Source organism: Lepidochelys kempii, chromosome 8 (assembly GCF_965140285.1).
Source record: "Lepidochelys kempii isolate rLepKem1 chromosome 8, rLepKem1.hap1, whole genome shotgun sequence".
NCBI classification, from domain to species: Eukaryota; Metazoa; Chordata; order Testudines; family Cheloniidae; genus Lepidochelys; species Lepidochelys kempii.
Window position 1 is genome coordinate 19166044 of NC_136387.1, and position 13323 is coordinate 19179366.

Here is a 13323-nt window from a genome sequence, read left to right on the forward strand (position 1 = left end):
AATTTTGGAAACCACGATTGCTAGAAAGACAAAGTCACTGCAGAGAAGAACATCACCACAATGTTCTTTGTGATAGAGCTACTTCTTCTGCACTGCAAACTGGAAGGAGAATGCCACTTTCCCCTACATAGAACATTTGAAAAAGAAATGCACATGGGCAAGCAGAGAGGAAATAGAAAGACTAATAGAAAGAGTTATGCCACGTTTGGGATGCAAAGGTGTTACATCTATCAGTCTGGTAAAGCTATAAATCTGCATGTTTTATGCCCTATACTGCACAATGAAATTCTCCTTTCACCTAAGTGCTGGGGACCTGTGTTTTCGGGGAAGGAGGGTCTGGGGCTATTCCGGCTGCTGTGGTGAAGTTTTGAGTGGCCATGGATAGCACAGTAGTAACTGACGACTCCTGCTGTAGATGGCAGGTATAATATTTATGCAGTGAGTCCGCTGACAGCCTCCTGCTTCCAAAGCACAGCCCCTACCACTAAAGCTAAAAGAGAATTCCTGTTAGCAGTATAGGGCCATAGTGGGGAGACGCTCTGATTCCATCCTGAAAAGGCAGCAGTGGTGTGGGTGCGTATCTATTTATACACACACAAACTACCAATTTGTTACAGAATATACCATTAGCATATTTCCTCCTGGGTTCCAGTAGCCCCATGAATAGTTCACACCAGCAGCTCCCACCAACTTCATCTCACCCAATTCCAAGAGAGATGTGGTAACTGGGAGTATTTTAATCTGTTTGCAAACTAATTTGCACTGCCCGGGTCTGACTGAACAGGAAACCTATCAGCACTTGAGGCAAATCAACAAGGCTGTAAGGAGTCACCCTGGCTGTTTGGTGCATAGGGAGATTACTAACCAGTCTGCGAATATCCCTTTCACTCTCCCATTTGATCTTAGAGATGGCTTCCTGATGGGACTGATGCTCACTCCGAAGATCACCCGCCTTGATCTTATCGGCTTGAATCATGTTGGTAAGGGCCTCGTCCACCTGCTTTTTGGCAGATTTTAGTTCAGTAATTTCCTGCAAAAGTTTAAGGCGCTCGGAGTCAAATTGTTTCCTGGCCTCTTCACGAGCCTCAATGGTCAGCGCTGTCCTTACTTTGTCACTGCTCCCATCCCGCAAAGCATACAGTGCTGACTTTAGACGCTGGATTTCACTGTCTCGCACTTTAACCGTCCGAGTAATTTCCTGCTCATGCTGTTTGATTAGGTTCTCCCGCACTGCCTGCAGCTCTTTCATTTTCTCCTCATGGAGTTTGGCTTTAAGTTCAGTGATCTGCACAGTCTGCTTGCGTTGCTCCAATTCTCTGATCCGCTTAGTTTCTTGAATCTTTTCTCTTTCAAGTTTGCTGACCTACAGGTTGAGAAGAAAAGAAAATCAGCTGCCAGAAATATGTTCTAAACCATGTCCATTTGAAGTACCCATACACTCCAGCAAATCAGGGAGGGAAATCACCTGAGACACTCATCGATTCTTTCACCCTCAGTATGACAAGATATGGGCCACATCCTAAAGCACTTACTCAACTTTATCCCGTCTTTACTCAGGCAAAAAGTCTCCTTGACCTCATTAGGAGTTTTTCCTCAGTGAGGACTTAAGCATTTGTCCCTACATACTTTTTCTCAACACAAGTGCTTCACTGCTGTTCATTAAAATAAATGACTGAAGCCTCTTGCCTGGGCAATGACCCATCCTGCAATAACAGAGCAACCCAACAATCTTCACTAACCTTATCTTAGAGCTCGTTAGCAACCCTACAAATCAAACTCCTGTGAACATGCAATGAAGAAATGCAATTTGATGAAGAAAGAGATTTCAATAAGAACTGAATGTGACAGGCTTATTATTTACAGTAAGAAGGGAAAAGAAGGATTTTAAGATGATAAAAACTCCCGTGGCAATTTCCTTTAAAAAATACCATAAAGACTCAGAGAGTGAGCAAACCCTTTAAAGTGAGAAAGACAAGGAAAGATAAAAAAATGAATAATAATTAATAAAATACTACCTCAGTTGAAAGCCCCCCAGGAGACACGGGTGGTGCCTTCTTACAATCGTAATTGATTTGAAGGATGGGATTTGCTAAAGCTAACGAATGCCATATGCAATATGCATTGAGGTGACATGTTTCTCTTGCATTCTGTCCCCAGGTGGTCTCAGATATACTCTCAACCAAAATATATCTCGAAGGGGGAAAAGAGTCCTAAAAGTGCAGTTTCACTTCAGTTTCAGGTCACCAAAGTTATCCTGACAGATCCTAAAAATGAGCAGTGTGTTTCTTAGGGCTTCTTAAAAAAAAATCCAATGAGCAACGTATAGAATCATAGAAGTGTAGGGCTGGAAGGGACCTTGAGGTGTCATCAAGTCCAGCCTCCTGCATTGAGGCAGGACCAACTAAAGCTAGATCATCCCTGACAGGTGTCCAACCTGTTCTTCGAACTTCCAATCAAGGGGATTCCACAGCCTCCCTTGGATGCCAGTTCCAGAGCTTAACTACCCTTATAGTTAGAAAGTTTTTCCTAATAGCTAACCTAAATTTCCCTTGCAGCAGATTAAGCCCATTGCTACTTGTCCTACTTTCTGTGGACATAGAGAACAATTGATCATAGTCCTCTTTATAACAGCCCTTAACATATCTGAAGACTGGTATCATGTCCCCCCCCCCCCCAATCAGTCTTCTTTTCTCAAGTCTAAACAGGCCCAGTTCTTTTTAACTTTTCCTCTTAGGTCAGGTTTTCTAAACTTTTTATCATTTTTTTTGCTCTCCTCTGGAATCTCTCCAATTTGTCAAGATCTTTCCTAAAGTGTGGTGCCCAGAACTGGACACAGTACTCCCACTGAGGCCTCACCAGTGACAGGCGGAGTGGGACAGTTACCTCCCATTCCTTACATATGACCCTCCTGTTAATACACCACAGAATGTTATTAGCCTTTGTCACAACTGCATCACATGGTGACTCATATTCAACTTCATTCTTAGGGCACCAAGCTCTGCAACAGCCCAGGTCAAAGTTGTCAAACTTGGCTGTTTAAAATTAGGCCCTAAGCTCTGTATTTAGGCACATAAATACGAGCGCTCTGTTTTTCAAAGGGGCTGAGTGCTCACAGCTCTCCCTGACAGCTAACAGCATACCACAGTGGTGCAACTGTACTATTAGCCTATGGTTACAGTGGAAATAAAGACAGAGAGGGTCAGTGAGAAAACAAAGTGGAAAGCATGAGAGAAACTCACTACTCCTTCAAGTTCCTGGCAGCCAGCCTATGGTTTCTAAGAAGAGAAGCTAATCCCTGCCTGTCTGCTAAGACATCAGTGCCAAGGCTTGAAAAACCATTGTGCCTTTCCAGGTTCTGAGATCAGCCTGCTGTAAAAGTCTGAGATGCAGGATGAATTCGAAAGAATGACTGTGTCAGTTTCCTTGTTGCTTGCGAATCCTGCCATGTTAAAATGGGTTTCAATTAATGACTATACATCTCACTGGAGGGTGAGGGGAGAAACCCCCCCACAGATTATCCCAGACTGTCTATTTGTTCTTTCATTTTATTTCTGCTACAACTAAAGAAACCGATTTCCACTCAACAGGCCAATGGGCTTCTGAGATTGCCATTAGCTTTGATATGTGGATAAGAAAGCCTTTCATGATAAAAGACCCGATGGAAACTAAAGCACTTGCTGTTGTTCAGTTTTGGAAGCTCCGAGGAGCCCAGCCTAGGTTTGTTTTCCTGAGGCCATGCTTATCTGTGAAGGAATCAAAGAATTTCCATCACAGGCTTCAATTACAATCAACTGGGGGAAAAAAACACATCAGTAAGTGCTGCCCTTTGAAACTGCTACTGTGGCTCAGTGGCAGATTCAGAGTCCTAGCATGTGGACAACACTGGCCATAACTTCAGGATTCGGTGAGAGGAAATCAACAGCAACTATAACATGGGACTTCTGTTGTTTGCTGCTCATAAAGAACATCTTGTTAAAACTAAAGAGTTCCGCTATCTCATTAGCATCCAGGAGACACTTAGCTCTCTCTGTATAAGGCTTTATAGGACAAAAGCAACATTCTTGCACCTGGCAATGCACGGGAGACTCCAGGGCACAGGTGTAATGTCATGGGCTCCCGACTAGAAGCACCAGTAAGAAAGCAGGAAGTGATGCAGTGGGAAAAAACCCATTTCATTGCAAAGCAACTTCAAAACTGATGACGTTTTGCCAGCCTGAAACTATCTACTTCTTCAGGCACGACCGGCAGGAAGTGGAAAGGCTATCTGCACCTTCTCTGCAGAGCAAGTGCACAGTGACAGCTAGAAATTTACACTGTGGGTGACATCCGTCACCCCCATTCCGGTTCCTTTCAGTTGGAGTGGCATGAAGAGTCCTAAAAGCCCCATATTCTGCCAAGGAAGAATTCCCTCAGTCAGCTGTAAAGCTGCTTCCTGAAGACGTCCTGCAGGCCTCAGGGGGCTGTTGGGTTGGGGCAAGAGGCAATAGACATGTGTTGGGGTGGGGTCACAGCCTACAGCACTGAAGAGATCTGTCCCATAGAGATCCCTGGGAGGCTGCTGTACTTTAGACCCTGAGTGCTGGGAACCTCTCCAACCTCTTAGGGTATGTCACATGGCAAGAAAAAGACGCAGGGCAGAGAGGCTCAGCCTGGGTCTATAGACTCAGACTTGTGCAATGAGGGTGAAAGTAGCAGTGTAGATGTTCCCAGTTGGGCTGGAGCTAGGCTCTGACTCCCACCCCACTCGCTGGGTTTCAGAGGCCAAGCAGGAAAATCTACACTGCTATTTTTAGCCTGGTAACGTGAGCCCATATCTGTAGGCCACAGCTCTGAGACTTGTTGCCATGGGTTTGGGGTTTTTTGCAGTGTAGACGTACCCTAAGGGTCTACACTGAATAAAAGACCAGCAGCATGGTTGCGGCCAGCACAGGTAAGCTGACTCAGGCTTGTGGGGCTTGGGCTTCAGGGCTAAAAACTGCTATGTAGATGTTCAGCTCAGGCTGGAGCCTGAGCTCTGGGACCCTTCCCCTTGTGGATCCTCCCCCGCTCAAAGGTAGGGTCCGTAAGGAAGGTCTACACTGCACATTAAACTGAGGCTCTGACTCAGGTTTGAGCCCAAGTCAGAAGGTCTGACTCTGAAGTGCTGCATGGATGCTAGCATGACTGTGAGACCTGGGTCTAGCAATTTACAGTGCAGAGTAGAAGTTCAAGTGTGGGCTAGGAAACACCAACTCCACAGGCCTGGGTCCTGTAGAGTTGGGTTTACAATGCAGTGCACCTAGCCTTAGAGGTACAGCACAGAATCACACACTATATATTTATGGAGCACTTCACTCACTAGTGAAATGCAACCGTCTTTGGAGTGGCCGAAATAAGTCCTTCGAGAATGCACAGCAACACAACACAGTAGGCAGAGATAAATGAAAAACATGGTAGTCACAGAACTAACACTGAATTTAAGGGTGTCAGGATAAATCTAACTAATTGGAACGTAGCCAGGATCTTGAGGTCAACAATCCTTTTCTTCATAGGCCTGAGTCTCCTTTAACTTACCCCCATGTAAACAAAGTGTAATTCCATTGAAGTCAGGATAAAAATGGTGTAAGTACAGAAGAATCAGGCCCTGTCTTCTGGTTAAAAAGCATGTGTGCCCGCCTTGATTTTCTGTTATACAGCTTTTCCAGATCTTTTTCTCCTTTGCAGGTACTGTCATTTAATACTGACTCTTCACTCACCTTCGATTTCTCCTGATGCAGCTCAATTTGAATGTCTGTGAGCTTGGTCCTGAGCTCTTCATTGGCAGCCTGCAGGGCAACAATCAGTGCCTCCGGCTTCTCGCCCTTGCTGCGTCCTTTTTTTGACATTGTTTCTTCCTAATGAGAGTCTATGCGTTTAATTCCTTTCAAATAGGGACTGCCATCTTTGTTTGTTCCGTTCAGTGCAAGTTGTCTCAGCACCTACTGTGTGACATTCCTTAAGGTCCTGTCCTCAGCCGCTTTGGAAGCCCTGCGAGAAATAAGACACACTGTTATTTGTCAGTGGGTCAGTGGCATCACAACGGTTCATATGGTTACAAAACATTAAGACAATAGTTCATTTTTCCAAACACTGTGACCTCTGTCCAGAGACTTGCAAGGGGGATTTTAGCACAATCAAATTGCTATGTGTAAGCTTGGCATGCCTAATGGCTTTCAAAGCAATGTCCTCCCTCTTTCTTGTTTCCTCCAGGGGGCATTCTGCAAAGAAGTAGGAGGCAGTTTGTTTCTTAAGGATTTCTGTAGCTGAGCAAAGAGATTTTTAAAAATAATTCTGGTTCTGTTAGTTGCCACTGATTCAAAGCCTCGGATAAAGAGGTCTTCTGTGCAGAATAAACACAGCATTGGCAGTAGCGGAACAAGTTTCCTCCACACTGCCTTATCAATCAGTGTCTCCATCCTGACCTGGGATGGCTACCTTCATAGGCATGCTGGCAGTGCCAGATCCATGGCCATTAAGTCCCTAGCATCTCCAAGTCCTACACGACAATTGTTCACAGCAGAAAACCAACATACACGTTGACATGGTTGGTGATCTGGAGAAGTCTAGGACTATCATAGCAGAGTGTGTACCGGCTGTGTTTCTCATCCTCCCCCACGCATCCTTTCTTCTGGTCACCTGTGCAAGGACCAGGGTTAACTTTCCCCATATTTACTGGAGAACAGGTAGTCCCACTGCCACTTCTCTAGATGGATCAGAGACAAAGACTATGATTCCCAAGGATGATTGACACCTTTTGGGGAAATAACCCAATCCACATTAGTAATTTTGTCATACAGTGAACAAACTAGCATTCTTTCTTGTTACCTTGAATTAATTTTTATTTCCACTTGTATATTGTGAAATGTATCCTGAAAATGTCATCCTCTAATTCCATTTAACTAAGCTTCCATATACTGCTCCCAGTTACGCTGTTATAACTGCTTTGAAATCAATAGAGTTACTCTAGATTTACATTATGGTAACGGAGATCAGAATCCGGCCAGTATTTCCTCCACAATCCCCATGCAAGACAGAAGGTCTAATCTTGCTCGCAGTTACACCAGTGCATTGTTTCCAGTGGAGTTGCAATGGTAAATTGGTTAGTCTCTAAGGTGCCACAAGTCCTCCTTTTCTTTTTGCGAATACAGACTAACACGGCTGCTACTCTGAAACCTGAGATCAGAGTGGAGCCCAAAGATTACAGTAAATTGAGACTCATGTTTGTTTTAGGAGTGGGCGAATATTGTGAAAGAAAATCTACTCTGGAAGCGGTATAGTATAAGTGGCCCATTTTTGTCATCTGTGTTGTAATGCAGCACAGCAGGGATGACATTATAATGTCCAGCTCAAACTCAGAAAATGAGGCGAAGGAGATGGGAATGGTTAAGAATGTGAAAATCTGACTGCCTATGACATATGAATGCTAATGCCTTAAGACTTGCTTGGGTTTAAACAAAGGTTGAATTTTCTCAAGATTAACCATGCAAGGTTTTGAGCTGGAGAAACAAAACAATGTGTGAGCTAAGCAGGAAAGAAAATAGATTAAAAATTCACAGGAGAGGCTTCCCTGCAGGGAAGTGATTGTTTTAAAGACTTGAACTACAGTTACAGTAGTAAGTACTTTTCCTGGCTGTACTACTACAGAACCCCAATGAGCAGGGGGTACAAGAGGCTCTGAGCCTACTTCAGTTCTGATTGGCTGCAAGTGATCTCATGACTCAAACACTCTAATAATACTGCAGATGGCATGCATCACCGACTGCAGTCCTGCAGTAGTAGCCCTGGGGTGTGCTGAGCTACTTTAAGGTCAGCCTCCCATAGCAAGGCAGCAGGCCGTAAAAGATGGATGCTTTTAGTTCAGGAATGAGATACTTTGGATATTTATGCTTGAAAGCATAAAGCATGAGGATTAAACGTATCATTGCTACACAGATGGAATGTCTCAGTGTTACCCAGATAGCTGGTGCGTATGAAGATAGAGCAGGCTGGAATCACAGCAAGAAAAATCATGTTAAACTGCAACAGGAGCACCACTTGAGGTTAGAAATGTGAAAGTAAAGAGAGGATCTAAAATGAGGCATGACAAAATAAATTCCTAGTCTCCTCCAAAAAGGTAATTTACTCCTTATTAGTTTATCAAATATGCATTATACCTTTTTTATGCAGATAAAAACATGGGTTTAGCATCTGGATAGCAAGCAATTTACAGAAGCTGCTATGACACACTGAACTGCTGAGATAACAGAAGCTTTAGCTAATGCACTGGGCCACTTTGCTTACAAATCTTAAAATGCTGTCTTAGCATTATTACCAGCCACAGGGCTGAGTTTACTTGATAGTATGGGTCTATAAGGTTGTTTCATAATGGATTATGAACGGGATATAAAAGACCAAAGCAATGACAGTGGATATAAACCCAGTATAACAATAATACAATACACTCATATAATCAGCATTAATACAAATATTACAAGCATGTGAACTAATTGCAATTCCTATGGCCAAATTCTGTTAAGGGTTACTTGATGGAATTACTTTGAATTTGTACTTTGGGGCCGAATCCTTCACTAACTGAGAATTGTGTGTAGTGCTTACCGTGGGAAATCCCCACTGAAGTCAGTGGGGCTCAGTAAGCACTGAGCCATGAAGTAGGTGTGTGGAGTATTGTGTCCCAAGACTCTAATCACTAGTAAGATCACTAGCATGTTATGGATTCTTAACAATCAATAGACTTAATGGGCATTACGCTAGATGGTTTAGTAACATCCATACTAGAATCAGTAAACTTAATAAATAATGACCAGATGGCAAAGTACTGCTTATTTTTGATCTTTCACAGTAATAACTTTCTCTCTGGAATGGGCAAATGTGGACCTTCAGAGATTGAAAGGTACATGACTATCAAAAAGAAGATAACAAAAAGTTAGAAAGTATGTTATTTCATCTTGGGATTCAGTGTTAACTCTTAGCAGCACAAAGGACATATTCAGTGAATTATTACAGTCCTGAGGTCTTTTGCATATGCAGTTTTATCATCTCTCCAAAGACCGTTATCCTGGGATGGACGGATGTTATATCTTTAAAAATCGAGATGAGCATATAATTCAAAACAATGTGTTGGAGGGGTTTAGTCTGTCAGTGTGTGCACGCCATAGTCAGTAGCAGATCACAAGTTCCTCAACTGTGTTCTGAATTTGATAACTTTTTATTTTACGTCTACTACTGGTCATAAAAAGTGCTCTGGGATTGTTTGTTCTGCACCCACAAATCAGGTGAAGTATCTACTACAAACTGGTGCAATTGTAAGCATAGTTAAGAGTGCCTGCAGTTTTGCACTTGCAACTGTACATGCTATTTGGAGACCCAGCTATAAAGATCTATCTCTCTTCCCTCAGGTGTCCAGCTCCATTATACTCTCCTGATCTTCCCTCAACATGTAGCAGGCCCCAGACACTTCCAACATGCTGCGAGCTCCTTCCAGACCTCCTGCAGAGAATCCCATTGTGTTGCTGGCCTCTCCAAGACCTTTCATTTTATAGTGACAGGTTTCAGAGTAGCGGCCGTGTTAGTCTGTATCCGCAAAAAGAAAAGGAGGACTTGTGGCACCTTAGAGACTAACAAACTTATTGGAGCATAAGCTTTTGTGAGCTACAGCTCACTTCATCCGATGAAGCTGTAGCTCACGAAAGCTCATGCTCAAATAAATTGGTTAGTCTCTAAGGTGCCACAAGTACGCCTTTTCTTTCATCTTATAACGCTCTCGGCTCCCTTTCATCTGAGGCTATATCTACACTACCACTTATGTTGGTATAACTTATGTGTTTCAGGGTGTAAGTGAGGCACCTACCTGAGCAACATAGGTTATACCGACCTAAGCACTGGTGTGGACAGCGCTATGTCGGCAGGAGAGCTTCTTCCACCGACATAGCTACTGCTGCTTGGTGCGGGTGGATTAATTAAGTTGATGGGAGAGCTCTCTCCTGTTGGCTTAGAGCGGCTACAGTAGAGAGCTTACAGCGGTGCAGCTGCATTGGTACAGCTGTGCCTCTGTAAGCTCTCCAGTGTAGCCATAGCCTTAGGCTCCAACATGCTTCTGCTTGTCTCCATCTTTTAAAATCTGTTGTGGCCTCCAGCTGCCTCTCTGCTGAGCCAGTGGTCTGTGGGCGTTCGCAGAGTGGAGTCTTTTACTTTACAACAAGGAAAACAACAAAGAAAGAACAACTATAAAGTCTCCAAGATTGTGTCCTGCTCAGAAAAATGATTTTGAATCTTCTTACAGCCCTGATCTATTGCCAACTGGCAGACAGACTTCTTACATTTAGATGTGCATTACCCGTATTACCAAAACATACTTAAAAACACCTCTTTCCCTACAAACAGATGATTATAATATGTGGTAACTGGGATTTCAAACTCCAGAAGTACTCCAATAGAATAACATTCAGAAACTACCTTATTTGCTATAAAATAGTATTTATATTAGCAAAAATAACAACCTGGAAAGGAAGCAGCCACCTTCTGTCCACTTTACAGCCTTACTCTGAATTGGATTTAGCTGTCATGCCTACTGGTGGTGGAAACAGTTTGGTTGATAATGTGGACCTTCCTTTGGAGAACAACTGAAATATCTCTGGAGACATGGATAGTTGGGGCGTGGAGACACGCAGCTTAGCACTTGAACTGCACAAAATTCTTAGCATTCAGTGATGACCTGTTGCCTTTTCTTGTCTTAATCACCCTAGAGACAGTTTTCAGAGACCTTGAATACATAATCTGTGATGATCACATGCTCTGCTAGAAGAGAAGTTCAGAATAAACAAATGAACTACCAGACACGTAGCAGCATTTCTGATACAAACATTTGTACCCTGGTGAATTTCACTTTCACTGTTTTCTTAATGCAGAGACAGATTTAGGGTGTTGAGTTGTGCTATAGTCTAATCCACAAAAGTAGTTAAGAATATCCATTGAATACATATTGCAGATAACCTTGTGGCTAGACTGTCTGTCTGCAGTAGCACTTAAGAAAACTTACAGTAACATGAGCCAGGTTAAAACTGACCTCTCCAGATCAAAGGCAGTTCTGAAGAGAGGCAATGTGGTCTTGTGGTTAGATCAGGGATTGTGATAAATGATTCCTGTGTTCTTTTCCCATCCCTTCCACTCAGTGCTTTACTGTATGATCTTGGAAAGTTCACTTAATTCTATGCCTTGCTTTTCCTATCAGTAGAAGGGGTATTATAATAATAATTAATTAATAACCTGTCTCACAAGGGCCTTGTGAATAGAGCTGGTTGGGAATTTTTCAACAAGTAATTTTTTCATCAAAAATACTAATTCGTCAAAATTGAAACTGTTTGCAAATCTGAGCTGGGCTTGATGAATTTCCCAACTCAAAAAAATTTCAAAATGGTCAAAAATGTTTCATTTTGACATTTTCTAAGTGAAAAGTTCAGAACGACTTTTCATTTCAAAATGTAAGCTAATTAGACTGGGGGGGTGGGAAAGGTTAAAAAAGAATAAACATTCTGAAATTATTGAAATGAAATGTTTCAACTGACCTGAAATGGAAAAAAAACTGATTCATGAATATTTTTGAGATTTTGCCTTTCCATCCCTATTCAAGATGGGAAAAAGCTTCAAACTCTTGAAAATATCCACAGGATGGGAAAACCATTTCCCACCCAAGTCTAGTTGTGAGGCTTAAATAATTAACATAACAAAGTACTTTGAGATTCTTTAACATAAAGCTTTATGTTCCCAGTAAAGGCCTGGTGTTTTGGACCTAGTGCCTATGAATGGTCTCATTGAATTAGGTGTACAATATTTTGAATGTGACAAATCCTAGCTCAATTTTTACTCAGGTAAAACTGCCAGTGAAATCAATGAGTGCAAATTCAGAACCCGGTTTAGAGAAATTTGCATCCCGTTGTGCCAAAGAATGTAAGAGCACATGTGTGATAATATAATGCTAGGTAGAGGACTCTGTGTGATGGTGTTTACCTTTCAATCCATGCGAACGAGATTAAGAATAAGAAAGAGTCAAGCTTTGTCCAGACCCAATTACAAGAAGATGTGATAGGACAGGTCTTAATTACAGCCCAGTCTAACACTTCCTTTGTCAAAAATCTTGAAACATTTGTCTCTGGTTGCTCACTAGCTGGACTTTGACAAAATCGTAGGTAACTTCGAGTCCGCTTCAATTCATCCCATGCAGGGATGGAGACAAATGAAGACTTAAAGCACTTGTTAAATCCCATTAGCTCATAACTCCTGTCTGTGCTGCTCTTTTCATTGACCTCTTTCATGTTTTCAGTAAGGTGACCACTTTGTATTAACCAGCTCAGACATCATCTTGATGTCTTTCAAGCAGAACTCAATGTATAGCCACAGATGAGCCTATCATACAGTGCTTTAATGTACCCCAAAGTGTACCACAGGGTTTAATCCAGGGCCCTCTGTTAGCACCTTTTCTTGTAGTGGAGCCCTGAATCCCTCTCTAGTTAAAGTCTGTCAGCATTTCCATTCCAAGCTCTATGTTTCAGGGGTTTACAGCTCACTTGCTAACATTGATAGGATGAAACATTGCATGTAAGGTCTGAGCTACAGGGTAAAGCATTTTAATATAAATAATGCACACAAAGGGTCCCATTTGCAACACACCTCCTTAATTGTGCCTCACATGGAAACCATCAGGCGTTCTGATCAGTTTTAATTCTTGAATTACTGTAGAGATCACCAATAAAACAAATCTGACAAGCTTACAAGCAACGCTTTATATTTCCACAGCACCTTTCATCAGGGAATCTCAACGTCCTTTGCAGACATCAATTAACAACACTTCACAACAGCCTTGTGAGATCGGCAAGAATTAGTATCCACATTTTGGGGCAAAGATGGGGAAATAAGTGATTGCAGAGGTGCTGAGCAGCCCTAACTCCTATAGAAGTCAGTAGTAGCTGCAGGTGCTCAGGACCTCTGGAAATCAGGCCATGTAAGTAAGTGCCTGACTATGGATTCAGGTGCCTAACTTTAGGAAACTAAGTTTAAAAAAATTGTTGTGTGTGGGTCCACAGTTATACTGGAGTCAGTGAAAGAGATGAGACTAGAACCCGAGTCCTGACTCGCATTTCACCTAATACATACCACTGGTTCAAAGGTTTTAAGACCAGAAGGGACCATTAGATCATCTAGTCTGATCTCCTGCATAACACAGGCCATAGAACTTCCCATTTCTCCTGTATGGAGCCCGATAACTTGTATGTGACTAAAGCAAGTCTTCCAGAAAGGCAATGCATCATGGTA

The 13323-nt window shown here is 42.5% G+C and overlaps 1 protein-coding gene across 5 annotated transcripts in view; it reads right to left on the reverse strand.

The window, feature by feature from the left end:
• The window catches only part of JAKMIP2 (janus kinase and microtubule interacting protein 2), a 107787-nt gene that overhangs the window by 41766 nt on the left and 52698 nt on the right, over window positions 1-13323 (reverse strand). For all 5 annotated transcript variants that reach the window (XM_073355758.1, XM_073355762.1, XM_073355759.1 and 2 more), the window contains 2 exons: window positions 5736-6006; window positions 866-1363 (listed from right to left, as the gene is read on the reverse strand). In XM_073355758.1, coding sequence (XP_073211859.1) covers window positions 866-1363; window positions 5736-5864 — 627 coding nt within the window. In that variant the 5' untranslated portion in view covers window positions 5865-6006. The remainder of the gene's footprint in view (window positions 1-865; window positions 1364-5735; window positions 6007-13323) is intronic.